General features: G+C 45.3%; 2 protein-coding genes and 1 long non-coding RNA gene across 16 annotated transcripts in view; 1 reads left to right on the top strand and 2 right to left on the bottom strand.

The window, feature by feature from the left end:
* LOC140526001 (uncharacterized) overlaps positions 1-25,855 on the top strand; it is a 31,922-nt gene that overhangs the window by 3,856 nt on the left and 2,211 nt on the right. For 3 of the 5 annotated variants that reach the window (XR_011974198.1, XR_011974199.1, XR_011974196.1), the window contains 2 exons: positions 410-592; positions 1,845-25,824. This is a non-coding gene — a long non-coding RNA (uncharacterized lncRNA). The remainder of the gene's footprint in view (positions 1-409; positions 593-1,844; positions 25,825-25,855) is intronic. The other 2 variants (XR_011974197.1, XR_011974200.1) reach the window with 2 other exon arrangements.
* On the bottom strand, positions 265-10,917 carry LOC140525999 (probable E3 ubiquitin-protein ligase makorin-1). Of its 3 annotated transcripts, none has more exons than XM_072641859.1 (8): positions 10,231-10,917; positions 4,091-4,210; positions 3,635-3,864; positions 3,365-3,495; positions 2,964-3,130; positions 2,645-2,755; positions 765-873; positions 265-666 (listed from the first exon to the last, which is right to left on the bottom strand). In XM_072641859.1, the coding sequence occupies exons 1-8, from the start codon at positions 10,293-10,295 to the stop codon at positions 514-516; spliced, it is 1,086 nt and encodes a 361-aa protein (XP_072497960.1). In that variant the 5' UTR covers positions 10,296-10,917; the 3' UTR covers positions 265-513. The 3 variants fall into 3 exon arrangements, with proteins under 3 accessions (XP_072497960.1, XP_072497961.1, XP_072497959.1); XM_072641860.1 differs by having other exon boundaries at positions 265-679; positions 10,231-10,321; XM_072641858.1 differs by having other exon boundaries at positions 265-684; positions 10,231-10,316.
* The window catches only part of PPARD (peroxisome proliferator activated receptor delta), a 71,250-nt gene continuing 62,896 nt past the window's right edge, over positions 17,502-25,855 (bottom strand). For 3 of the 8 annotated variants that reach the window (XM_072641852.1, XM_072641850.1, XM_072641851.1), the window contains 5 exons: positions 25,068-25,219; positions 23,656-23,794; positions 21,712-21,914; positions 21,083-21,533; positions 17,502-20,121 (listed from right to left, as the gene is read on the bottom strand). In XM_072641852.1, coding sequence (XP_072497953.1) covers positions 19,874-20,121; positions 21,083-21,533; positions 21,712-21,914; positions 23,656-23,794; positions 25,068-25,219 — 1,193 coding nt within the window. In that variant the 3' untranslated portion in view covers positions 17,502-19,873. The remainder of the gene's footprint in view (positions 20,122-21,082; positions 21,534-21,711; positions 21,915-23,655; positions 23,795-25,067; positions 25,220-25,855) is intronic. The other 5 variants (XM_072641857.1, XM_072641855.1, XM_072641856.1 and 2 more) reach the window with 2 other exon arrangements.

Below are 25,855 nucleotides of genomic sequence, written 5' to 3'. Positions count from 1 at the left end.
TGAGGTTGGATTTGAACTCAGGTTCTCTTACCTTCAAAGCCAGTGTACTCTATATTCTGAACCACCTAGCTGTCTCCCATAGTGCCTTTCCTAAGGACTCTTTTGATTGAGGAAGAAATCTGAGAAAAACACAAGGATGAGGTGCCACCTGGTGGAGAGTTAACTAAGGACACAAATACATACACTTTACATGACATTTGATAAAGGCTGGCACTGTATCTCATGAGGAGTCAGCTAAGCAAAACAGATGACAGACATCAGCTCTAGTGATTTATACTAGTTTAATTTGTTTCAGAATCATTACATAAAAAGTTAAAAACTGAAGCCCAAAGAAAACAGAAAGGGATAGGGACCTTCTTATTGACACAAGATCTAACCATTCGTTTCTCCCAAACTGTCCCATGTCCAGATGTGCTATCAGCGCAGACCATGGAGTGGAAGGCTCCTTTCCACATGAACTTATAACTGCTCTTCTTTGCCTGTGGAAGAGCACTTCTGGACACAGCCCCTGCTTTACAACCCCCACAAGGAGTCATCAGAATCACTGGATTTGGAATAGATTATTTTCTTCCTTGTTATGGACAAGCTGATGGTATGGTCAAAGAAATAGATTTCTTCCTCATCTTCATCATCTGAGTTGTCTGATGGTTCACTAAGAGTCAGAATCTGGGGGAGGAGACTGAACTGAGTTGATCCAGGCATTCTATTATTACTAACCAATCTCCACCCTACAAAATCCCTTTTCCCTGACCCAGCCTACTCACAGAATCCCTGTTCTTCATGCAGGACTCAGGGAACTGGTGCAGGTAGATGCAGTCAGATTGGAAAGGACAGTGGCCTCTTCCTTGCATGAAAAACTTACAGTGGATCTGGCTATTGGAGGTCATGAGGACAGAGAGGGGGTACAAAGAAAAGGCGCATTAGTCTCAACCCAACAACCCTTGTGAAAACAAGTTTTAAAAATCCTGTTCTGTTTTTCCTGGGCTAATCTTGGTTCTATAGGTTTGGACTTGGGATCATAGAATTTGGAACCAAGCAGGACTTTTAGAAATCTAATCAAAATCTCATTTTATAGAAGAGGATATTAAAGGTCAGTGGAAGTAAGTGACTTATTTTCCCCAGTCTGCCTTGGCAGAGTCAAAGTTCAAATTCAGAACTTCTAGATTCACCATCTTTCCTCTATACTGTAGCGCTGTAACTTGGAGTTCTTCAGTCCCACAGTCATTGAGTCACTCATGAAAGAAAAAGCTTTAAAACAATCTCAGCTTTGACTGGAAGGTACACTCTGTGTTTATGTATGTGTAAGAGTGTGTATTTGAGTGAGTGTAGGAGAGAATATGAGTATGTGAGAGACTGTTGTATGAAAGTGTTGTGTGTGAGACTATCTGTGAGACTGTATGCCCGAGTGTGTTGTGTGAGTGTTATGTGAATGCTGAGTGAGAGATGAGGGAGAAAGAGAGACACTCTCCCCGCCAAGGTGCATGAGGAGCCTAGGTTAAGTGACAAATGATTGGGGTAGTGAAGGGACCAGTCCAGGGAGGCCACATGAAGAAAAGAAGGCATTTGAGCTGAGCCCTGAAGGAGAGTTGAACATGTGGGGGGCCCAGAGGGCTGCAGGGTAAGGGTCATCAGTCACTAAACAGGCTGGGCAAAGGCTCCAAGGTGAACTAGAATATGATATACTTCCAGAATTAATAAGCAGACCTGTTCTCTAGCAGGCTGGGACATGGAAGCAGTATCAGATGAGGTAAGAGGTTGAGAGTCAACAATCAATAGGTTGTTAGCTCTCTGAGGGCAGAGATCTGAAAAGGCCACCTTTTCATCTTTGTATGACTATCACCTAGAGCACCAAGGTGCCTCACTCTGGGACCTAGGCTGATGGGTACCATGGAACCAGCAGGAGCTTCTGAACAGGGGGCGATGCCCAGAAATGGGCTTTCTCTAGGAAGATTAACCTGGCAGCAGTGTATATATGGAAGATTTGGGGGCAGTGAGACCAGCAAAAGGCCATTACAACAGCCCAGGTAAGGAAGCTGGAATGAGGTTGGGGCAGTTGGAGAAGAGGACAGAAATCAAAGGGGCCATAGAGGTAGAAATGATAGGATTTGGCGATTGATTGGATGCGAAGTAAAAGGTTTCTAGCCTGGGGAAGAGTGCTACCTGGTGGCAACAAATATACTGCAGGATTCAGTCATCAAACGCAGAGTTTCTAGAATGTCAGAGCTAGCTGAAATCGTAGCTAACTCTAGCCCCAGCCTCATTGGGGCTAGAACAAACAAATCCAGAGAGATAAGGAGTACCCAGAAAATTGGAGACTGAGGCAGAACTAGAACCCAGGCCTCTGGATTCTCACACTTCTACTCTAAGGGAACCTAAGCCACGGAAAGATCACCAATCCATAAAGAGAGGCAGGCAGGTGGCACAGTGGCTGTAGGGTAGGACCCAAAGTCAGGAAGACCTGAGTTCTAATTCAGCCTCAAACACCCCCAGCTATAGTCTCTCTAGGCCTCATCTGAAAAACGGGATTAAACATAGCAGAGCTGCTGTGATGGCTGAATAAGTTAACAAAAGTAAAATACTTCACAGAAATGTAAATGCTGGCATTGTTTTTGTTTTTAAAAATGTAATCAATAACCCATCTTACCTTGTTCGGTCCGTAAAGTTCCTGATGAGCTGTTCCTTCTCAGGCCCCTTGCTTACCCAGAACTTATAGGGGACAAAATAGTTGGAGCGCACTCTGCACTCTGGACAGGCCCTGCCAAGATGGGGAGATTGCCTTAGAACGTAAGGCCCAGTATCCTAAAGCCCCTTTCTCAGATGCACCGTCACCACCGTGTTCCACATTCTTTCCTCTGTGTTCTTTCTCTACCTCCCCACAGTCTTCTCACAGGCTCTGTCTGCCCGTCTGGTTCTCCCCCGCGCGTCCCCCTCTGCCCCCAGCCCTCCACTGCCATGGCACTCACTTGATGATATTTTGAGGGCAATTTCCCCTGCTCTGGCGCCAGGTACGGAGACAGCTCACGCAGTAGGCATGGGAACAGCTGGGCAGAATGGCAAAGAAACGGTCCGCCGGATGTTTGTCCCAAACCTTCTCCATACAGATGCCGCACACCACATCCTGGCTGTTCTCCTAGTTTTGCAAGCACCACAGCCCACGGTCAGGCCACCTACATTCTTACCCTGCCTAGTCATCTTCTCATTGACCCCTCCTAGGAACGAATAGATGTCATATAATCTACAACTCTAAGGAATTGTAGAGTTTTCTTTTCTTTCCTTCCCTGACCACGGAGATTCCTGTTACTACTAACTCATACTCATCTCTCCCCACCACTTTCCCTTCCCCCCCCTTCCATTTTAATCTTACCATTATATCTGGAGTCGGAGTCCTTGGGAGCCTGAAAACATTCTGATCTGGGGAAGAGTCAGGATGTGGTGCTGGCTGGGGATCGGGCTGGGGACCAGGCTCCAGGGTGGAATTAAGATTTAGATTACCTACTACAAGAAGAGACTGGCTTCAGGTAGGTAAAGGTGGGTCAAACCCTCCCTTTGCAGGCTGAGGAAGGAAGCATAATCCTAGTTGACCAGAAGTCCCATTTTCCCTTTCCCAACTATCCTAACCCCTTTGTTAACTCACATGGTATGTCCAGACTATCAGAGAAAGTACTGTCAGCTGCCTCCGTTGTGTGCAGATGTTTTATGCCAGATCCCCTGCCATGTTGGGTACATGATGGGCTAAGCTCCTCAGGCACTGAATGAAGAGTGGCCAGCTCAGAGGCTGACCCCAGCTCCAGCCTTGGCTCTGGCAGGGGCAGGAGAGGCTCTGTGGTGCATTCTGAGGAGCTTGGAACCTGGGAGTGCTGATACCTATGGGAGAAAAAGAGGTAATCTTAGACACATATGGCATAGGTTTGTGCCCACTGGGGAAAGGTGGGGAGGGGCAGCTACTTTTTTGAATGATTCCAATGAGGCCAGCTAGCCTTTGAGGAAAGCTGGGTATCTAGTCTCCCTGACCCCAACCCCACCTTTCACTGGGTCAGGCTGGAAAGTAGGCAGGAAAGAATGGCCAGGCGTGGGGGGGCTCAGATCTTACCTGCAATCATTTCCACGAAAACAGAACCCCTGCTGAAAGTATCTGCAGACTGGCAGTGACTGTCTGTCATGAGAAAAGGAGCAATTCTGTCCTTGCTGGCAGAATCCTCTGGCAAAATACCTGTGTGTAGATAGATGGGACATTCAGCACCTAGCCTCAGGGCCCCAGACCTGGTCTGTGCATCAAGGAAAAGCCCTGTCTCCCTCCACTCCAGTGTAATCATAATTCTTCTTCATGAGGTTATCATGAATAGATATGGATGTTAAATTCAATTAACATGGAATATTAATTCAATTAAGTAAACAATGAGTTGTAAGCAGAACTTAGATTTGAACCCAGGCCCTTTGACTTCTCTTTACTTGGATGACCATAACCATCATCTGTCAGGATCTCAGGTTCCTTATAGGATCATATGGAAAGGGTCTCCTGAAGCTATTTATAAAACTTCAATGAACCTAAATGTCCTTTAAGCTCTAAATCCAAGCCTATTGAATGAGAATCTTCTCTAGCATCTCCAAGTAGTTATGAAATCATGCTGACTTGGTTCTCTGCAAATTGATGTTATATAATCTCAACTGGGCCTTCACTGCAGCAAGGCAGTCCTTTTACACCTCCCTAACTGATTCGCTATCCCATTCACCAAACTGTCTATTCCAAACCTTTTCATCCATGCACAGATCTCCCATAGCATCTCCTTCCACCACCCTCAAAGCTAAGAAGAAAGGACCTCAACTTTGATTGAAAAAAAAAAAAAGCCACCAGAAGCTGTTTTGTGAGATCTCTCTCTTCTCCTCTCCTTGTCTCACATCACTCATATGCCCTTCCCCACCATTTTCAATGTTACCCTGTCTCATGTGAAGAGGTGACCCTTTTCCTTGCCAAGATAAACCATCTATATGTACAAGTGATCCCATTCCATCTTTCCTTCTCCAGCAGACTGTCCCCTCCATCGTTCTCACTCTCAAATCTGTTTTTTTTTTTAGCCTTTGTTTGCTTGTAGGCAGTGGGGTTTAGTACTTGCCCAGGGTCACACAGCTAGTAGGTACCTGAGGCAGGATTTGAACATAGGTCCTCCTGACTCTAGGATAGGTACTCTATCTATTGCTGCCACCTAGTGTCCAGCCACTCTCAATCTTTGTCTCTGTCTATTGGCTGATTCCCTACTTCTTACAAACATGCCTCTGCCTCTTCCATCCTCCAAAAAACCCCTCACTTAATCGTTGATTGCTGTCAGTTGTCATTTTCTCCTTCCTTTTGTGGATAATCTCCTTGAGAAGGCTGTCTACATGGATAGACAGCCTCCATTTTCTTTTGTCTCTCACTCTCTTCTAAACCCTGTAGTCTAACTTCTGGCCTCATCATTCAACGGAAACTGTTCTCTCCAGTTACCAGTGAGCTTTTAATTGACAATTCTCATGACATCATTGTGCCTTCTTTTTGATATTTTGTTTTTGTGACACAACTGTCTCCTGGTCCTCCTCTTCTACCTGACAACTCCTTCTCAGTGGCATTTACTGGATCATCATCCAGGTCACATCCACTAAACCTGGGTTCTATCCTGGGTCCTCTCTTCTGATTTATTTTATTTGGCTGTGTTATCAGTTCCTATGGATTCAATTACCATCATCTCCATGAAGATGATTCTTACATCTATTTATGTAACCCTAACCTTTGCTCATCTCTAGCTATCTACTGGATATATCAAACTGGATATCCCATAGAAATCCAACTTAGCATGTCTAAAACCGAACCCATTATCTTTCCCCCCAAAATTCTCCCTTTTTCCTAACTTCCCTAATGCTGTCAAGGGCACTATCATCCTCCCAGTCACTCAGACTTAAAAACTAGGAGTCACCCTCCTAGATCTAATCCATTGGCAAATCCTAGTCTATCTACCTAATTATCCCTTTCACTTGCTGGACCTTCTTGACCCCTTAAGATGTGTGCCCAAAGGGCTATAAAATTGTGCATACCTTTTGAACCAGCAATGCCACTCCTAGGTCTCTACCCCCAAAGATATCATGAAAATGGGAAAAGGACCCCCATGTACAAAAATATAGCACCTCTTTTTGTGGTGGCAAAGAACTGGAAATTGAGAGAATGTCCATCAGTTAGGGAATGACTGAACAAGTTGTAGTATATGAATGCAATAGAATGCCATTATTCCATAAGAAATGATGAGCAGGAAGACTTGAGAAAAACTTGGAAAGACTTACATGAACTGATGCTGAGTGAGGGGAGCAGAACCAGGAGAACACTGTACACAGTAACAGCCACAGTGTCTGATGACTGAACTTGATAGATCATTTTATTACTGAGAAGAGCTAAGTCTAAGACAAGTCCAAAAGACTCACTCCATATCCAGAGAAAGAACTTTGAGTCTTTTGGAATAGTATGCTTTTGGAAACATACTACCTGACGTCCTTCTCTTTTGTTGTTTTCTTTCTTCTTTCTCATGTTTCCTCCCACTGGTTCTAATTCTTCTCTAGGTCATGACTAACGTGAAAATATGTTTAATGTGAGTGTATAAAGTAGAGCCCATATCAGATTGCATGCCATCTTGGGGAGGGGGAAGAGGAGAGGGGGAGAAAATTTAAAACTCAAAATCTTATGGAAGTAAATGTTGAAAACTAAAAATAAATTTATATATATAATTTTATAATTTTTATACATAATTTTATATATATGATATATATATGTAATATAATGTAATTATATATATTAAAAGATGTATGTTCCACAAGGGTCTGTTACTGGCTCTCTCTCCTGTCTCTATATCTCTCCCTTGATAGTCTCATTCACTACCACAGATTCAACGACTATCTCTACTTAGATGACTCCAAAAGCTTTATCTATAATGTTGACACCTTTCCACCTTCGTCCAGGTGACTTTTAGACACTGGTATATACCATCACCTCAAACTTACTCTGTCAAAAACCAAACTCGCTTCCTGCTTAAACTTATTCCTTCCATTGTACCTATTTATTCCTCTTTTGCATATGTATATCCTATATATGTTTGTGTATTTATGTATCCCGAATGTGTATCCTATTCCTATGCATTCTATTTAATCCTGTTGTACCTACCACTCTCCCATATTTATGAACTTAGAGTTATCTTCCATATTTCTCACCCCTTAATCAGTTGCAATGCCCTCTCAATTTTACCTTTGTATTATGTCATCCCTTTCTGTCCACTCACCATAACCTCCCGTCCCTATTAGAATGGTAAGAGCTAGAGGGCAGAAGACTGTTTCCGTTTTGTACACTTAATTTTTTTGATCCATTTGTACACTTAACTATAAAACAAGATGATATATGTCGGCATGTTATCCTCCCACAGATTATAGGGTATACGAAGAAAAAGGACTGTGTCTTATTTAATTTTTTATATTTCCCCAAACACCTATAACATGAGCAGGCCATAAAGGAGCTTTCTAAGAAAAAGTATCAGGATCAGACAGATTTACAAGTAAATTCTACCAGACATTTAAAAACCAAGTAATCCCAAAGCAACTCTAAAGGATCTACGAAGGAAGATGCTGTCCACATCCAGAGAAGAACTGATAAATAGGTATAGAATATGGTTTTATATATGTGTGTGGATTGTGTCTAATGGATTTAGAGTCGAAGGGCAGCTGGGTGGCTACAGCTATAGTGGATAGAGTGCCAGGTCTGGATTCAGGAAGACTCATCTTCCTGAGTTCAAATCTGGCCTCAGACACTTAACTAGCTGGGTGACCGAGAAAAAGTTACTTTATCCTGTTTGCCTCAGTTTCCTCATCTGTAAAATGAGCTGGAGAAAGAAATGGCAAATCACTCCAGTATCTTTGCCAAGAAAACCCCAAATGGGGTCATGAAGAGTCTGAAACAACTGAACAACAAAAATTTTTAGTAAAGACGTGAGGGGAGAGGAGAGAAGCAGGCTGGAGGAAACTAGAGGGTTTAAGGTGAGAAGGCAAGGTCCAGAATAGCCAAGGAAGCAAAGGAGGGAATGGATACCCCCAGAACACATCTCACACTGCATACACAGCACAGTAGTATATACATCATATAAGGATTCAAATAGATGTTGAATTGAATTCTAATATTTCAGAGTCCCTAGAAGGGATCTTAGGGATCACCTAGGCCAACTCTTGTCATTTTATAAGATAAGTAAACTGAGAACCAAAGAAGGGAAAGTGATTTATCCACGATTTCTACAGAAGGTTCACTGTTGGGAAAAGTGCTTAGTGTGCTTTGAGGAAATTTATAAACAGGAATTATTAGCTTGAGAAATGGGACCAGCATAACCAGGTCTTCGGGCTTCTCATCCCAACATTAACACCACCTAGGTGGACATTTGAGGGTCACTGAAAGGTGAAAGGTGACCATAAAAAAAGAAAAGAAGGAAAACAAAAAGAACCTTTCCCCTATAGGTCTGCCAAGGTTTTCACCATTAAGTTCACCTTTGGGATTCAGGTGCCATCTTCGGAAGAGTTCCATTAGAGTATACTGAGGAATTTTACTGGAAGCCTTTGCCAAACCCTCTTTTAAATTTTTTTTTAAATTTTACACATAAATACAAAATGAGATAAGGAAAAAAATGTCATGTACACAGCAGACCGCAAAAGAGGATTCAATATAAAATAACAGATTTCCATTTCAAGAAAACCTCTGTAATAAATAGTATACATTGTTTTCAGAGCTGCTTAGCTTTTCTTCGTTTCCTTGTTGGTTTTCTTTTTTCTGCTGCGCATTTTTTACTTTATTTTTTCCCCTCTCTCCCTCATCACCTCCCCCTAGCCTTCACCCCCCCATCCCCAATACAAATAAACGTTAGACATAGACATATACATAGACATCTATAAACATAAACACGCATACACACACATATACAGTCATGCACATATATGTAAGATAGTACTATGCTTATTTCCACTTGTCATCTGCTTTTCTGAAGGTGGATAGCATCCTCCTCCCTAAGCCCAGTCTTTCCATGTTTTCCTAAATCAACCAACTCATCATTTCCTATACCACAACAACTTTCCTTTCTGGATTCTCCCAACCCCTCAGTTACTTATTATTTCTTATATATAGCTTGTTTTGTATATCTTTACTTGAATATAGTCTTCTCTGATTGAGTCCTTCTCCGATAAGGTCCTTAAGGACAGAGAATATCTTGCATCTGTAGCACTTAGTATGATACACCTTGTAGGGGCTTAATAAATGTTTATCGATCAATTGATTAGATCAAGACCAGCAATCTTAGTTTCTAGTTCGAGCTGTGCCATTTTAATTCAACAACCATGAATGAAACCAAGCTAGATGCTTTAAGCTACAAAGCCAAAAAAAAAAATAAGCAAAGTCCACCCTCAAGGAACTTATGTTTTGCTGGGGGTGGGTGAGGAAGCATAGAGAAGGGGGACTATGACTACAAATTAAGAACATACAAAATGAGTACATAGTAATGTCAGGCTAGGGGTGAGGGCTTGGGAGGGCACTGACAAAGAGAGGCTGTCAGGAAGGGCTTCCTGGAGGTGGAGGGGGAGGGTGTGGGTGTGAGTGTGATTAAACCTCTCTTACTCAAAGGGAGAGGATTAAAGTGGATGGACACAAAAGTCCTTTTTCAATTCTAACAATGCCTGACCCTTTCCCATCTCCCCATTTTTTTTAGGCTGCCCTACCCAGGTACATTCTAGCAAGAACTCCAACATCCAGCTACAAACAGAATGCAGAACATCGTCGACTTTTAACTAGAAGGGACCTTACTTTACCCAGGAAGAAACCGAGAGCCAGGGAAGTCAAAGGTCCCAGAGGTTATAAAACAGCTGAGCCAAGATTCTGACCCAAAGATTCTGAACTAAAAATCCAGCACACTTTCCTTTATGTCCACTCGAGCTTGCCCTTGCCCTTGTCCCTCCCCCTCTCCCCATGAATAATTGAACTAAGGCCTCTCAGTGCCTCTGTTGAATTTCAAAAATTAAAGGCTGAGCCACTAACTAGATGTATGCTCTTGGATAAGTCACTTACCCTTTTGAGGTTCAATTTTTTTTCCCCTTGTAAAGGAGATTCAACTAAGTGGTTTCCAAAGAGGGTAGGTGTGGTTGGGCAGAACAGTCCCTCCCCCACTTAGGAACCCCATTCCCCACCCTTCGTACCTGCACCGAGGACGAGGACTGTCATTGCTGCCTGTTTGGCTACTGCCACCACTAGCATGAGCCATCCAAACTGGAGTCACTGAAAAGAATGAATTCCAGTTTTTTTGCTCACCAATTATTTATCCTGACCTTGCAAGGGCCCGGCCAATGGGAGGAGGGACCTATCACTCACTAATCAGCCTCAAGATTAAACAAAGGCCCTTTCCTTTCCCTGACCCACAAAGCAGCTAGGGCCTGAACTAGAAGTGATAGGGTTGGAGGACTAAGGGTTTGGAGATTTAGTCAAACAGTTAACATATTTAAGCACTTAATTTTTGAAGTACTGTGCTAAGGATACAAAAAGACATTGGCTCTCAGGGTGCTCACAATCTAATGAGAGAGACAAGAACAAAAAAAAGTATAAACAAGCTATATACAGGATAAAAAGGAAATAATTAACAGAGGGGCTCTAGAATTGAGATTGGAAAAGCTTCCTGTAGAAAATGGTCAAGTTCCATCTTCTAGATGGGACTTAAAAGAAGTCAGGGAAGTCGGTAGGCAGAGTTCAGGAGGGACAATGTCCAAGCACTGGGTACAGCCAGAGAAAATGCCCTGGGTGGATAGACGGAATATCTTGTTCATGGGAAAGCCAGGAGGCCAATGTCCCAGGATTGGAGAGTACCTACTGGGGATATGGCCTAAGAAGACTGAAAAGGTAGGAGGGGCTAGGTTATGAAAGGCTCAGCCCAGGTAAGGATTTGGTATTTGATCTTGGAGGCAACTGGAGTTTATTGAAGGGGGAATGGAGGGCTAGGCACCCGGTGGGTGAAAGTTGAGAGAGAGAGAGAGAGAGAGAGTGTGTGTGTGTGTGTGTGTGTACACACCAAGAATTCTATAGATGCGGCAGGAAGCAGGTTCTCTCAATTCTCTTCATCCTGCCCCAGTACCTGAGTCTAACACTGGGTGGGGCACTTTGTGGGACACTTTGTGAACACTTAGTTCCCTAAGAATGCAATCACACAGTGAGTACTTGTTGATTGGTGGAGAATTGAGAGAAGCTGAGATGAATAGGAGTTTTATTAGGCAGCTGTCTCGGGGATTTAACCCTAGGTGTGTCTTCGACTTCTAGCTAAGTTCATTGTAGGCTCTGGGGAGAAATCTTGGGATTTTAGGAGACGCTGAATTGAACTTGGAAAGGTGAATTCTCTTAGGCCTTCTGAAGGAGGACGGGAAGCAAGGAAGGCACTAACATAAAGAGGAGTTGGAAAGTATCTCCTGTAGAACTGGGATTTGAGCTGGGACTTGAAAGCAAGATGGGAGACAGAAAGCTGAGATGAGGAGCAAATTCAGCTTTAAAAAAATGAATGGCACTTTGTGAATCTGGGAAAGGGGTAGGTACATACCCCCTTCTCTCTGAGAAACCCTTATAGTGCAGTGGGCCAAGGTAGCCTCTACAAAAGGCCCTCCTGGTGAAGGGTAAAGGAGCAGAGTCTGTACAGCCCAACAGAGGAGCCTAAGGCCCAGATCTGGAACCACCACTATAAATGTTGGTGCCTTGGGATGACTCTCCATTGCCCCTCCCTAGCTGCCGCCCTTGCCTACCCTATTCAATTCAAACCAGTGGACAGATGTTCAAGGCAGTGTGGAAAGTATTTGCCTCGGACACTTTTTCAGCTGGGGAGGTTGTGACTTGTATGGGATAGGACTAGACTCAAACCTGTGATTTCACAGGTATTCAGTTGTTTTCCCAGTCATGCTCATTGACTCTTTGTGATGGGGTTTTCTTGGCAAAGGTACAGGAGTGATTTGTCATTCTCTTCTGTAGCCCACTTTACAGATGAGGAAATGGAGGCAATTAGGGTCAACTGACTTGCCTAAGGTCACACAGCAGGTAAGTGTCTGAGGTCCAATTTGAGCTCAAGGCTTCTTGATTGCAGGCCTCTATCCACTGTGCCACCTAGCCACTGTGCTACCCTTTTATAGGCATGGGGAATTCCCAATGCAGGTTGGAAATTCAGTCTTAAGGATTTGCTTAAAGCAATTCAAACTCAAATAGAAATGAGAGTCATTAATTGATGCAGTTATAAAATATAATATTATTATGTTTTATTGTATTTTTGTTTATTTGATGAACTATTTCCCAATTACATTTCAATCTGATTCAGGAGACACTTAGGAGTGTTAGTAGTGTTGACACTTCTGGCCTAGAGCATTTAGAGATTTATGTGCCATGACTTGTCCAGGGTAACACAGCCAGTAATTGCTAGAGGCAGTATATGAACACAGGTCTTCCTGGATTTTCGGGTGGCACTGTATTTACTACACCAGGATGTTTCTCTGATATGTATACAGATAAGCCTCATACATAGTGGGGAGTGAAGGGAGCAAAAGAGGTACCTTTAAGAATATTTGAGGAAGGAGAGGGCCCTTAAGAGCCTAGAATTAGGCTAGGTGCCTACAGGATTATAGAGAAGGGTCTATCTGCTTTCAAGTTGCTACTTGGGTAGACAAAACAAATACACATGAATTTCATAATTCAAGACAATATATGATACAAGACAGTACTGTCTACAACTAAATGTCAAGTAAGCAGCATAGGAGTTCTGAGAAGGGGGAGGTCATTGAGCGCAGGAAAGGTGTGGGAAGGCTTCATTCGGGCCGTAGGAGGCAGCCTGGTATGTCTGAGAAGAGCCAGACAACCAGAGCAGATGTTGGCAGGATCACATGAGAGACTGAGGAAATGACTTCTAATGTCTTGTAACCTAATTTACAAGCAAGGATAACACTGCATTTTCTACCCCAGGATTTTTGTGAAGAAAGCACTTTACAAAATTAACTTGCCATGAAAATATTTATTATTATTATCATTTTAGTATTAATTATTGAAGGATGAGAATGCTGTGGAATAATGGAAGGAGAGGAGGAAGGGATTGCCACAGTGGAATGTACAGGGCACATTATGAAGCAGGTATATTGCCTGCTATACAAGCCCTTAATAACTGATCATTGATTGAATGAGGTGAGTAGACTGGGGTCCCTGGAGCTGATGATTCCTAAATATGGGAGTAGAAGACGTAAGACGTAAAAGCCTTAAACAACTTAAAATTGTTGCCTCAGTATTCTCCAAGCACCCTCAACTTTCCAACTCCAGTGGCTGACCCAGGCTAGGAAAATGTGGGTGTGGGCTCTATAGATGGGTCTACCTCACCTGCAGACCTATATTCTCTAGCTTTTCCTTCTGTAGGGTTTCATGAATCCTCGATGAATGTGCACTGCATATCTGTCAAGTAAGTAAAATTGTGAAGTGAGTGAAGGGTCTCTGATACTCTCCCACATCTCATTTTGACAGCCTTCTACCCTCTTGTGGTAATCTCCTGCTTCTGGTATCCAGTACCCTTATGCTGTCCTGCACAACCCACTCACTGTAGAGCCCTACCCAAGTCTGCCTTCCCCAGGAAGAGCCCCTCATGCATGGAGACCAAAAAAACTTATCTGTCCTGAGCCTCACTGCCTCCTTGAAAAGGCATGTGATTAAAACACCTCAAACACTGCTTCTTAAAGAGGCCTCTCCTGATTCTCCAGGGCGTTAGTCTCTCCCCAACCTCCTTCGTGACACATCCAAGAAGAGGGGCTTTGGGGCATCAATAATATCTCTCTAAGATGTTATCAATCATTAAACATTTATTAAGTGCCTACTGTGCTAAGTGCTGAAATACAAAAAGAGGAAAAAAGACAGTCTGTGCAACCCAAGGAGCTTACAGCTTAAATCAGGGGAGACAACATGCAAACAAATTTATGCAAAGCAGATTATGTACAGGATATATAGTAAATAATTAGCAGAGGGAAGGCTCTAGAATCAAGAGAGTTTAGGGAAGGCTTCCTGTAAAAGGAGGGATTTTAGCTGAGACTTGTAGGAAGCCAGGGATGTCAGGAATCACAGAGGAGGAGGGAGAACATTCCAGGTGTGGGGCATGAGCAAGAGAACATTCCTGAAACTGAGAGATAAGGTGTCTTATTCCTAGGATAGCCAGGAGGCCAGTGTCACCGGATCTAAGAGTATATGTCAGGAATAAAGGATAAGAAAACTGGGAAGGCAGGCAGGAGGGGGCTAGGGTCATGAAGCGCTTTGAATGCCAAACAGAGTCTTTTAACATCTCCGTAAGAAGCAAGACTCCTCTAAGTCCGAAATCTAGGTATCCTGCATGTCGATATCCTTACATACATAGATAGCTTATGTTTTCTTCATATCCTTATTTCTTGGGACCCCCCTCATTTAAGTCCTTTTCTTCATTTAACAAGAACTTATTGAGTCCTTACTATGTGCTAAGTATTAGAGGGATTAAAAAAAATGTAAGATGTTATTAATCTTCCAGTGTCTTACAATGTGGTTAATTTTAGGCATGGAAAAGAAGCATTATATAGTTAGTTGTGGTGTTTTTGTGTGTGTGGGGGGAAGGCTGATTCCTATATTGCCCAGAGTGGAACTACATTGGCCACTCATGAGCCTAATCAGTACTGACTGCCACAGAAACTTTGACCTGCTCATTTTTCTGACCTGGGTCAATTTGGTCTTCACCTCCCAGAGGGCCCTCCACGTTGGGGATGTTCTTAGTTCAGGCGATGTTTAGCACACTGCAGCTTAGAACTCCCGAGCTCAAGTGATCCATCAGCCTCAGCCCCTCCTCCAGTAGCAGGGGGTGCACCACAGCATCTGCAGTCTCATTTTTCACCTAGCAGCACTATTTTAGACTTGCCTTCTCTAGCATGTCCCCAGTACACTCACTCGATCTTGCAAGATGCAATCAGCCTTTGTCACTCATACTTCATCAGTACCCTCTCCCCTCTCTCCTGGCTGCATCAAGTAGTTGGAAGAGGCATTCTCTGAGAAGCAGCACTGCTGGACTCGCAAGTCAGGAAGACCTAGGTTTGAATCCTGCCCCTAACATTAGCTGTGTGACCTTGGGCAAATCACATATCTCCTTTGAGCCTCAGTTCCCTCATTTGAGGATGATTGCTTTGAGGTTCAAATGACATAATGCATATACAGTACTTTGCCAAATCTAAAGCCAATATTCTTCCTTATGCCATACCTCAAAAACTCCCTATTGTTCCCCATTCTTTATTCCTTTCTCTTGTCTCTGCCAAGCCGATTCCTCTATTCATCTCTTCACGATCTCGCTCATCTCTGGGATTTTGCCCCTTTTGAGCTGCCCTTTCCAAGGCCTTCTGATCCACTGCTTCTTTCTGAGTTGCCTAAAATCATGCCCAAGTTTCTTCCCAGTTTTTCTTCAAGTGTCCCTCTAGCTCACTGCTTCTGGACTTCTTTGGGACTATCCATCACACTCCCTCACTGGGTACCTTCTCTCCCCTTTTCAGTTTCCCTTTGTGAACTGTCTTCCCCCAAGAGATTGTGAGCTTCTTGGGGGCAGAGGTAGTCTTGGTTTTTATTGATGTTTATATCCCCACGGCTTAGCACAGTGCTAGGCACATGGTGAAGGCTTAAGAAATATTTATCGACTTCCTTCATCCCTAAAAATCTTTTCCTTGATTCTGCCATCTTCTTCAGCTAGTTTCTTTAACAGCTTCCTAGACAGAGCTAGTTATACCCAATGAATCCATTTCTTTAACACACCCTCCCCACCCCATTCACTTCTGAACCCTTGGTGATCTGGTTTCTGATGTCATCAATAGCCAAACTATTTTTTCCAAGGTTAATAGTGATCTCTTAACTGCTTAATCTGATGGCCCTTTTTTTCTGTTTTCCTTCTCCCTGACTGCTCAGAAGCATTTGACATCATAGACCTCTACTCTCCTTCCTTAGCTTCAAGGCAGTGCTCTCTCCTGCTTCTCATCTTTCTGACTGCCCCTTTGCTGGATAATTTATATATTTTTTTAAACTTTGCCGTGGGCTTTACAAATGCTACTCATTTTAACCTCATAAGCGGCCTGGGAGGTGCTATTATCCTCACTGATATATGAGGAAACTGAGGCAGAAGTCAAGTGACTTGTCCAGAGTTACACAGCTACTAAGAGTCTGAGGCTGCATTTGAAGAGTCTTTTTGACTCCAGGTCCAGCCATCTCTTATCTAGTAAACACAAGCACCCTCTAAGTCTCTCCTGGGCCCTCTTCCTTCAAAACAATCTCACTGGCTTCTAAGTATTCAATTGCCATCCCTACTACATGAGTGACTCCTGAATTTTTCTATCCAACCCTAACCTTTCTCTTGAACTCCAATTCCCCATCTTGAGCTGCTTGCTGAACAAATCCACCAGGATATACGGTAGATATGCTGATCTCAAATGCAACAGGGCCAAAATGAAATTATCTTCTCAGCTGAATGAACCTATTTCTGTTGAGAGTACCGTTTCTCAGTAACTATGGCCTACAAGCTCAGTTATCCTTCTTACCTCGTCAAATTGTTGATAATTCCCTACAGATCTTTGGCACCAAGGCCTTTCTCTGCTCCGCCATCACCTTCACTCATCCACTCTCACCTAGACTTCTGAAACGCCCCACCTCCCCACCCCCAACTTGTTCTTTCTGATTCAGGATACTTTCCACACTGCTGCCCTGAACTGCATGTTCTAATAAGACTATCCTATTTATCTACCTATTAGGATCCCAGGCTTCCTTCAAAACTCAATTCAAATATCATCTCCCATAAGAAGCCTTTCCTAATTTCCCCCCAACTCCCACCCTCACTTCATTTGATATTTAAGGATATTAAAGCTCCTAAAGGAGTTGTTCCAGGAAAAGCCACACAGTAAGAAGCAGGAGTAAGATTTGAACCCAGGGCCTCAGATATAGGATGCAGTGCTCTTTCTATGTCACAATGCTTCCATTTCTCTCCTGGGCTTCCCTAAGAGTGGAAGAACTTGGCCGTAGGTTGTAAGAGACATCCACAAGAACAACAGCTGCCACAAACCAGAAGAAATCTGGACAACAAAAGGAATGTATTCATCATGGAGCTGCTTGGAGCTACTGAAAGACTCAGGAGGCGAGATTTGTAATCTCGTATCCTTCTCTAGTGGTTTGGCACAGGTGTTCACCTCCCACTCTGTCTTAACACCCCTAACAGATGTCCAGAGATGTGTTATGTTTCAATGCTGAAAACAGCACAGGATCGAGGGAAATCTTGAGCAAGTTATATGATCCCTCAGGAAAAGCCCGAGGGAAGACTAGGTGAAAAACTTTCAGCCTCTTTCTCCCCAGGGACCTGCAAAAGAAGAAAAACTCCAAGAATCCTAAATTAGCTCCTGGGGGGGAAAAACTACAAAGGACAAACTCAGTATAGGGTCAGTCAGCTCTTATATATTTAATTCCCATTTATTTAGAGTTCCATCCATCTGTGTACACTATTTATATTAAAAACAAAGGAAGCTGGGGCTCCTAGCAAAAATATACATTTCAGTTTTGGAGATTGGTATGACACAGGGGGGAGCTGCAGCTCTGAGTATCTGCACGGTAGGGGCTGGGGGGAAGGGTGGGGTGGTCAGGCACAGTGTCTTCCTTCACAGCATCAGGCAAGGGCAGGCCCCCCCTAGGGAGTGTGCAAAGCTCTTCCAGGGCGCCTGTCCCAGCAGAGAGGGGTAGGAGGGCTAGAGGTCCTGCCTCAGGAACTTCTGACCCTAATAACAAGCCAGGGGTAGACTTGGAGAAGACAGAATAAGGAAGGGATGGGGTGGTTTGATTCTTCCTCCTTCTCTGGCCCCTCCCCCCCCAAATCCTAAGGAGTGGGGTGAGGGTAAAGTAGCTGAATTTCCTTTCTTCTTCCTCTTTTCTTTCCCCTCCCTCACATTAACACAAGGCTGCCAGCAGCCTGAAAGGCCCACCAGCAGTGCTCCCCCCTGTCTTCTGGGCTGTAGATGCCCCTTCACTGGGTTCCAGTGCCAGTTCTGCCAGTATGAACCACGGCAAATCATTGTCCCCCCTAGGAGCTGGAGTGGATGGTCTGCTGTTTCCCTTAGGTATGACTTCAAAGGAACATTCCCTAGGCTGTGCCCCAGACCTCAGGCCCTACCTCGAAAGTGAGAAGCTACAACTTAAAACGTTGCCCAGACCTCTCTCCTGGGGGTGGGGAGTGAGGGACAGGTTAGGCAGGAGGGAGGTGGTTCACAAAAAGCACCCGATGCTAAGCTGGGGGAGATAGGTGGGAGATGGAAGCTTGGAGGAAAAGGGATAGGTCCACTATAGGCTATGGAAGATCACACAAAATAAAATATTTTGCTTCCATCCCCAGTCACCACATCTTTCAGTTGAGCCCGTTATCAGGTGTTGGGCAGATGTTGAGTCAACAGAGATGCCCTGTTCACTTGGAATTTCTTGTTTAAACCCTTTCAGGAAAAGGGAATGCAGCTCACCCAGTCTAACAGCCCGGGAGCCTGGAGCCATATGTGGCCCCCTGAAGCCCTGTCTTGTTTAGGGGAAAGGCAAAGAACCTGTGATTAAAGTGAATTCAGTGCTTGTGGTAGATGCCAGCATGGTGGCTCTTGGGAGTGTAGTAGGGGGCGTTAGGACTTGGGTAGCAGCACCAGCTTCTCCATACCCTAGGAGGAAGGGGGGAGGTTAAACTCAAACTCGGTTTAAGACATCTAGATACTGGGGAGGGTAGTGTGTGCTAAGACTTAGTAATGAAATGTGGGGAAGGAGGGCGCCATGGCTGTATCCCACCAACTGTCACAACGGGAGGGAGAAGGCCTGGCCTAGTCTCCTATCTTGGAACTCTCAGCCCTCAGAATGAGATGAGCCCTAAGACCTGCTCCAGACAGGACTGTGGCTCTCCTTTCAGCCCTCAGAGATGCCCATCCATTGTCCTATGGGACATCAGGGTGAAGGGGGAATATTAGTGTTCAGCCTCCAGGTCAGTCAGCATCAGAGGCTGCAGTGAACACTGACATGGAAGACCAGTTAAAAGAAGAGAAATGATGCTAGGCATTAATGTGGCCTGCTGCCAGAGCCGATAACTGGCCCCGGGATGATTCTTCATAAAGTCCAAGGCAGTAAAGAGAGGTTACAGGGGTCTCTGCTGGGTGCATATGCCTCCCATTTCCACCACACCTCACCCACTCACTTCCCAGGAGGACTGCAGAGGAAGGTGGGGACAGCTGGGAGATGGTGTACTTGGGCTTCAAGGGGAGCAGAATCTTATTAAGCACTAAAGACGGGGAAGGGCACAGGAGGCCAGTTTAGTGTTTCTTTGGGATGTCTCATACACAAGTCTGACACTGAAAATGAGAGCCTGAGAAGCTTGGCACCTCCTCCACCTTTCTGTCCCAGTAGAATGGAGGGAATAGACAGGCCTCATTCAGCAAATGGAAAAAAGTAGAGGCCTGTTCTAGTTTCTGCTGGTGAGATAATACAAACCTGGTTCTGAGAGACAGACAAAAAGAGGGGTAAGAGAAAGGAGGAAGAAAGAGGGAGAGAGAGTGGTGTGTGTGTATGTATGTGTGCATGTATGCACATGCATGCACACAAGTACAAATGTAAGTTTTGACTACTCCAGGAGTAATGCCAAGCGCCTCTCGGCAAAGTCAACGGAACTGGGGTAGGGAGAGTGCTTCTTCAGGCCTGCCCACCATGTGTCCTTCAGCACCAGGGTAGTTAGTACCTGGAGAGCTGACACGTGGCCTAGCCCACCCTGGGCAGTTCTTTTGTCTCGGGGTTTCAATACATGTCCTTATAGATCTCCTGAAGAAGTGGATGAAGTGAGGTCTCTGTTTCAGTTTTTTTGATTTTCTGCATCATCTGGGCATGCTCTGTCACCAGCTGCCTTAGGTCAGCCATTTTCTGCAGCAGCTTGGGGAAGAGGTACTGTGCATCAGGGTGGTTGGCTTGTAGGTGGAACTCCAGGGCCCTCAGGATGCTGTCTTGGATCTCCTCCACTTGCTTGACATTTATGAGACCAGGGCGATCTATGGGGAGAAGGGAGTGTTTGGGGAGGGGGACTTGGTGGCTCTCTCCAATCTGCTCTGGCCTTGCCCTCCAGAGGTGTAGCCATTTACATTGCATGTTAACTCCCAAGGTGCCTCTACTAGCCTTTCCTGAGCTGGGGCAAGACCTTTACTCTCTCCCTGTGTTCATCTGAGATCACTGACAGCTGCTTGGCTGCCTTCTTAGCATGGGATTTTGGGTCAGGAGACAGGGAAAACCAGGCTTTTTCTGAACTGGATCTGAAGCTATCACCTAAAATGGGTTCTGCAGGTAGCTTCACTCACTCATGACTGCCCTTAGCCTATAGGGTGGAGGGCAACATGACAGACTGAAAGGGAAATGGCCTTGAAGCTGGAAAATCTGGGCTTGGAGCCCTCGATCTGTCACTCATTGTGGGACCCTGGGCAAGTTACTTCATGTCCCCAAGGCTATTTTCTCACCTGTAATGGAGATGATGCAAACACCACCAACCTTACAGGTCAGTTATGAAGACCAAGTGTGATCCTCCATAAACTGCTTTAGAACTGGAGCTATTGTTTATAATTACGACCCCTCTTTCTACAGTGAGGCTAATGAGACTTTCATCCTGCAAGCAGAAGCAGTGTGGCACAAGCACTTTGGGCCCAGAAAGTGCCACATAAATGTGAGCTAAGTTGTCAGCGTCATGGTTCCCCCTGATGGGAACAGCTGTGGGAGGGAGGGGAAGGAGAGCTTTGGTATGGGGGAAACTGGGCAGGGTAGAGGGGAAGAGCTGGAAGTGACTGACATGGAGTTCAGAGAACTCGAGCTCCAATCTTGCCCATCTCAGCATCCCACCAGGGGCACTTCAGGCAGGTGAGGTCGACTTTCCTTATAATAAGGGGGCTGGGCTATGACTTTTAAGGCCCTTTTGAGTTCTAAAGCTACGTTCTTATAACTTCTAAAGGCCCCCTGTTTGCTCACCTCCACAGAGGATGATGGCGGCGATGAAAAGAGCCAAGTCGCTGTCATCTAGCTCTAGGGCGTTGAACTTGACAGCAAATTCAAACTTGGGCTCAATGATTTCACTGAAGGGTTTGCGAAGACTTCGCAGAAACTCACGGGTCACAAAGCCGTTGCCGTCAGCTACCAGAAGTCCATCCTTGTTCATGAAGGAGGCCAGCATGGCAAAGATGGCCTCGTGGACACCGTACTTGAGCAGGGTCACCTGATCATTCAGGAAGAGGCTGACAAAGCTGGGGATGCTCTTGGCAAACTCGGTGATCTCGCGCACTGTTTCCACTGTGGTGCACTGGCAGCGGTAGAATACGTGCACGCTCAACTCCTTGTACTGGGGGAGCCCGTTCACCAGCTGCTTCCAGACCACTCCCTTCTCTGCCTGCCACAGCGTGTCCATGTCGTGGATCACAAAGGGCTACAAAACCCCAGCGCACCCCCCCAGCCCTAGTTAGAGATGGGAGCATTGTGTGTGTGAGGAGGGGGTGCCCATGGGAACTCCACGCCTCCCCAACTCCCTCGCTCCCACCCCCCAGAGGGTAAGACTTTCCCAGACACGCTGGTTCTGAGGCCACGTGCTTTGGTGCTATACTCACAGGGGTGCTGCTGGCCTTGCCGGTCAGGATCCCCCGGGCCTTCTTTTTGGTCATGTTGAAGTTTTTCAGGTAGGCATTGTAGATGTGCTTGGAGAAAGCCTTCAGGTCAGCTCCTTGGGGATTTTGCCTGCTCACCTCACTTGCAGTCAATCCCTCTACCAGCTTCCTCTTTTCTGCCTCTGGCATCCGGCCAAAGCGAATTGCTGGTACACAGGAGGAAAACCAGGATCACTGGATATGGTGCTGGGAGATTCTATCTGTAAACTGCTTCCTGGGCTGGTGCCACTTACTACTATGAACCTCTCACTGCCTAGTTAGCCATCCAGGCACCATTTATTGATTATTTAAGCACCTACTTTTTGCATAGCCCAGGACCACATATAAGCTGTTTCCCTGTTTATAGCTTTGGAGACCTCTGAAATCCCACTACAAGGCTTAATCAGGTAATTTTTATGACTAACAGCTGGCTAGCCCTGGCTCTGCCCTATTCCTGACCTGGGTATCCAGGGCAGATTGAGAGGAGACAGCCTGCTTTAACAGAAAGAGCCCAGACTGGGGGTGGGAAAACGTCTGCCAATTAACCATACCCATGTGACTCTGGACAGACCACTTAGCCTCTCTTAGCTTTACTTTCCTCATCTATAAAGTGGGAACAATAATCCCTTCACAGAACTGTTATGAGGCACAGGTGATATAATGCATGTGAAAGCACTTTGTAAATTGTTAAGCACTGTATTACTGTTGTCAGGGGAGAGGTTTTAATTACTTTCTGTGTCCATGGCTCCTTTTAAGATCATAGAACACTTTTAGGAGCTGGTTTCTTTTGATGAGGGCCGGGGGAGACTTAAGAATAGGGAAGGTTAATGAGAGGGAATCTATTTTCAAAGTCTCTCAGGAAAACCCCTGTGGCCTAAGGAGTGGAACAGGCAAAAAATATTGAAAGGAAAGACTTGGGAGAAAATGATCTTTATCGTCCATGTAATAAAATCAGAGTTGGGAAAAGTTACTTGTAAAATACACAGGAAAAATCTAAGGCCTAAAGCAGATAAAGAGACATTCTGTAACTGCTCTTTGTTTAAGAAAAGGGAAGCAGTTCAGAGGCAAGGAGGACAGGCCAAGTTCCTTAATGGACTTAAATGTGAGGTGTCCACATGACTCTAGTTCTCCCCATTCTGGACCTCGGTGTTGGACCAGTAGAACATATGCTCCTTCAGGGCAAGAGATATTTTATCATTGTCTTTCTGTCAGTCCCTAGCAACTAGCACAATAGTTTGCACGTAGCAGGCATTAAATGTTTGCTGAATGAATTGGAGGAACAAGCAGTTGATGGGCCCCTGAACGGACATCCCTTATTTATGGAGGCACTATCAGCTCAGTGAACACTGACTATGAAGCTCCTACTATGTGCAAGGTACTGTCCCCAAAGAAGGTATACATTCCAGGGGTCAAGCCCTCGACTGTTTTTCTGCCTGGCTACCAACATGACCCACGGGTATGGTCAATTCTGCCATAAGTACCTGACAAGATAAATCCTCTGCCTGTAAGTTAAGGCACTTACAGCATGGAAGCTCTAAGCACTGCTCCTACTGCCAGACATCCTCCCCTAGGGGTATCCTCCCCTCAGGAGCCTGGTGTCAGGGGAGGTCTCCAAACAACGGCTGACGGCCACTTATGGGGAGGGTAAGGAGGGAAGAGGATACTGTTTCTGGCACTGTTATTCTAGAAGACCTAAGGTTATATCCATCATTGAAATTCTGCGATTTATCCTCACTCGCTCCAACCCAAGGACATGCTCTTTGTGCTTGGAGCACAGACAGCTGAACACCCGCACTCACCCCCAGCACTGACCAGCATGAGCAGCCCCACAGCTGCAGCCTTAATACTCCCCACAGCAGAACTGTTCCTGCCAGTCCCTATTTCCCTGGCACTGTCCCCAGCCCTCACCATTGTGAGACATGCCCAGAGACAGACACTTCTGAAAGCGGCAGTGCTGACACTTGTTCCGGTTCTTCTTCTGGACCTTGCAACTCCGGTCACATTTCTCATACTCGAGCTTCATGCGGATGGTCCTGCGGAAGAAGCCCTGGTGGGCCAGAACAGAGAAAGAGAGAGAGGGGTTAGAGGCCTAGTGTCCTCCATCCGTTCAAGCAAGGCTTGTGGAAGACTCTGTGCCAGCTCCAGCCTCTAAACCACACACCTCTGGCCTTATCTGGACTGCGAGCTGGCCAGCCTCAGCCTCAGCCTTGTGGTCTGCTTGACTGCTCCGCTGGACATTTGCCCTTTTCTCCTAAGCCCCAGCTCACGTAAGCAATCCTCTATAAAGTCACCCTCATTTCTCCCATCCTTTTTACTTTAACTTTTTACGTTGCATGTTCATCCCTACTCAAATGCTTGAGTCCTGGATTTCTCTTTGCTGTCATCATATTCTACACAGTATTACGTGTATCACACATGCTTTGAATTCTTTTTATCTTTGCACTCCCGCACCTACCATGGTGCTTGATACTTAATGTCTGCTGAATTAAAATGAATAAATAGGTTCCATGAAAATGCTATGCTTGCCTGCTCAGCCATGCTAAAGCCAGTGGTATGAACAGAAATGTAAAATTTCGACAAGTTTTGAAGTAGGGGAGAGAACTGGTTAGGGTTTTTTGTTTTGTTTTGTTTCTGGTGGAGGAGAATGGAATGGAAGAAAAAAAATTAAGGGTAATATATAAAATGCTTATTTTAAATAATCCCTTACAACTGCAATTTACTTTGTTAATTTAGGAACACAAAAATGTATCATATCTAACTCGAGTTGTACATAAATGAATCATGTCTGGTACATTTAGTCTGTAAAAATCTCAGAAAAATGGAAACGCTAACATTTTCTCCCCTTTAGAGGAAAGGGGAAGGGATAAAAGCAGGGCAGACCTCAGAAAAGAACCCTCCTAATTCTTTCCAGTTTTTCCCAGGCTTTCAGATTTTTAGGCAGGGGAAGCCTTGAACCTCTCACTGGGGTCACTGGCTCAGCAAGGTGGTCACTATGTCTCTGATGTCATTTCAGGTGAGGTCTCCAGGGGGTGCTGGGAGCCCAGAAGGAGGCCAAAGGGAAAAGTCATAAAGGAAGGGCCGGCGCAGTGCCAACGATGGCCAGCAGGAGGCAAGAAAAGAACAGAACTACCCTTGCCTCCTTGCCCTTCATGGGGCTCAGCAGTTGGGATCTTGAATCTGCCAACAGAACCTGGCAAGGTTTCCAGGGGTACCACAGTCAGGCAAAAGCCAGCAGCAGTCGCAGCCCCTCGGGGCCGCTTGCTCCTTGATGATGGCTCCATTTGAAGGGTCTGAGATCCCAGCCAGCTGCCCAGCCCTACCTTGCAGCCCTCACACGCGTGAACACCATAGTGGAACCCCGACGCCTTGTCCCCACAGACTCGGCATTCCATGTTAAGACTCCCGGAAGAAGCTCCATCACAGCCCATCTGGAGTTGATCCGACAGGGATGGCGAGGAGCTCTGAGAAAGGTCTGAAAGGGCAGGACACAAAACACACATTGTTCATACTCTGCCAGCGTGGGCCTCGAAGGACGACTGATGACCAGAACACACAACCTAGCAGTTTTGTCTCATGTAGCTGGTTTGAAGGGGTTCTACTGGCAGCAGCTGGTTTGATTTGGGGGAAAGGGAGGAGAATTTTCAGACAAGGGCTCTGTTCCAGTGCCGCACCTGCGGATCCTTAGAAAGTGGTTCCTCCTTGTTTGGGGATGTGCGGCTTACTTTCTGCAAGCCCAAGTCTGATGGGGAAAGTCAGAGTCACATGGGCTACAGGGTTTGGGGAAAGAAAGAGCTGACAACAGCTTGGCCATGGACTGTTTGGGGGGCACAGGACTTCTGTCTGCCACTTAAATCAAATGAAACCCTAAAGCACAAGGAGTCTACTAACAATCTTCTCTCATTCTCTAGCTGGAGCATTTCTGGTCAAGAGTACCCTGCTTATCATCACAGGAACACAGCAAGCTAGTGCTGAGAGGAGTGTTAGAGATCATCTGGCTCAACTATCTTATTTTATTACATTTTTTTAGGTCTACACAGCTCTTTATCCACTCAGGAGTGTAACGCACTCCATCAGCAGGTGATAGACGTGTGTGTGTGTGTGTGTGTGT

This window comes from Notamacropus eugenii, chromosome 2 (genome assembly GCF_028372415.1).
Source record: "Notamacropus eugenii isolate mMacEug1 chromosome 2, mMacEug1.pri_v2, whole genome shotgun sequence".
Taxonomy (NCBI): domain Eukaryota; kingdom Metazoa; phylum Chordata; class Mammalia; order Diprotodontia; family Macropodidae; genus Notamacropus; species Notamacropus eugenii.
This window is presented reverse-complemented; position numbering and strand designations above follow the sequence as displayed.

Excerpts from the sequence above, each read along its gene's own strand:
- LOC140525999 (XM_072641858.1), bottom strand. The coding sequence starts at position 10,295 with ATGGCTCATGCTAGTGGTGGCAGTAGCCAAACAGGCAGCAATGACAGT. Across the intron at positions 3,865-4,090 it reads TTTCGTGGAAATGATTGCAG|GTATCAGCACTCCCAGGTTC; the intron begins GTAAGATCTGAG and ends TTTCTCCCATAG. Across the intron at positions 685-764 it reads GCATGAAGAACAGGGATTCT|TTCAGTCTCCTCCCCCAGAT; the intron begins GTGAGTAGGCTG and ends GGATCAACTCAG.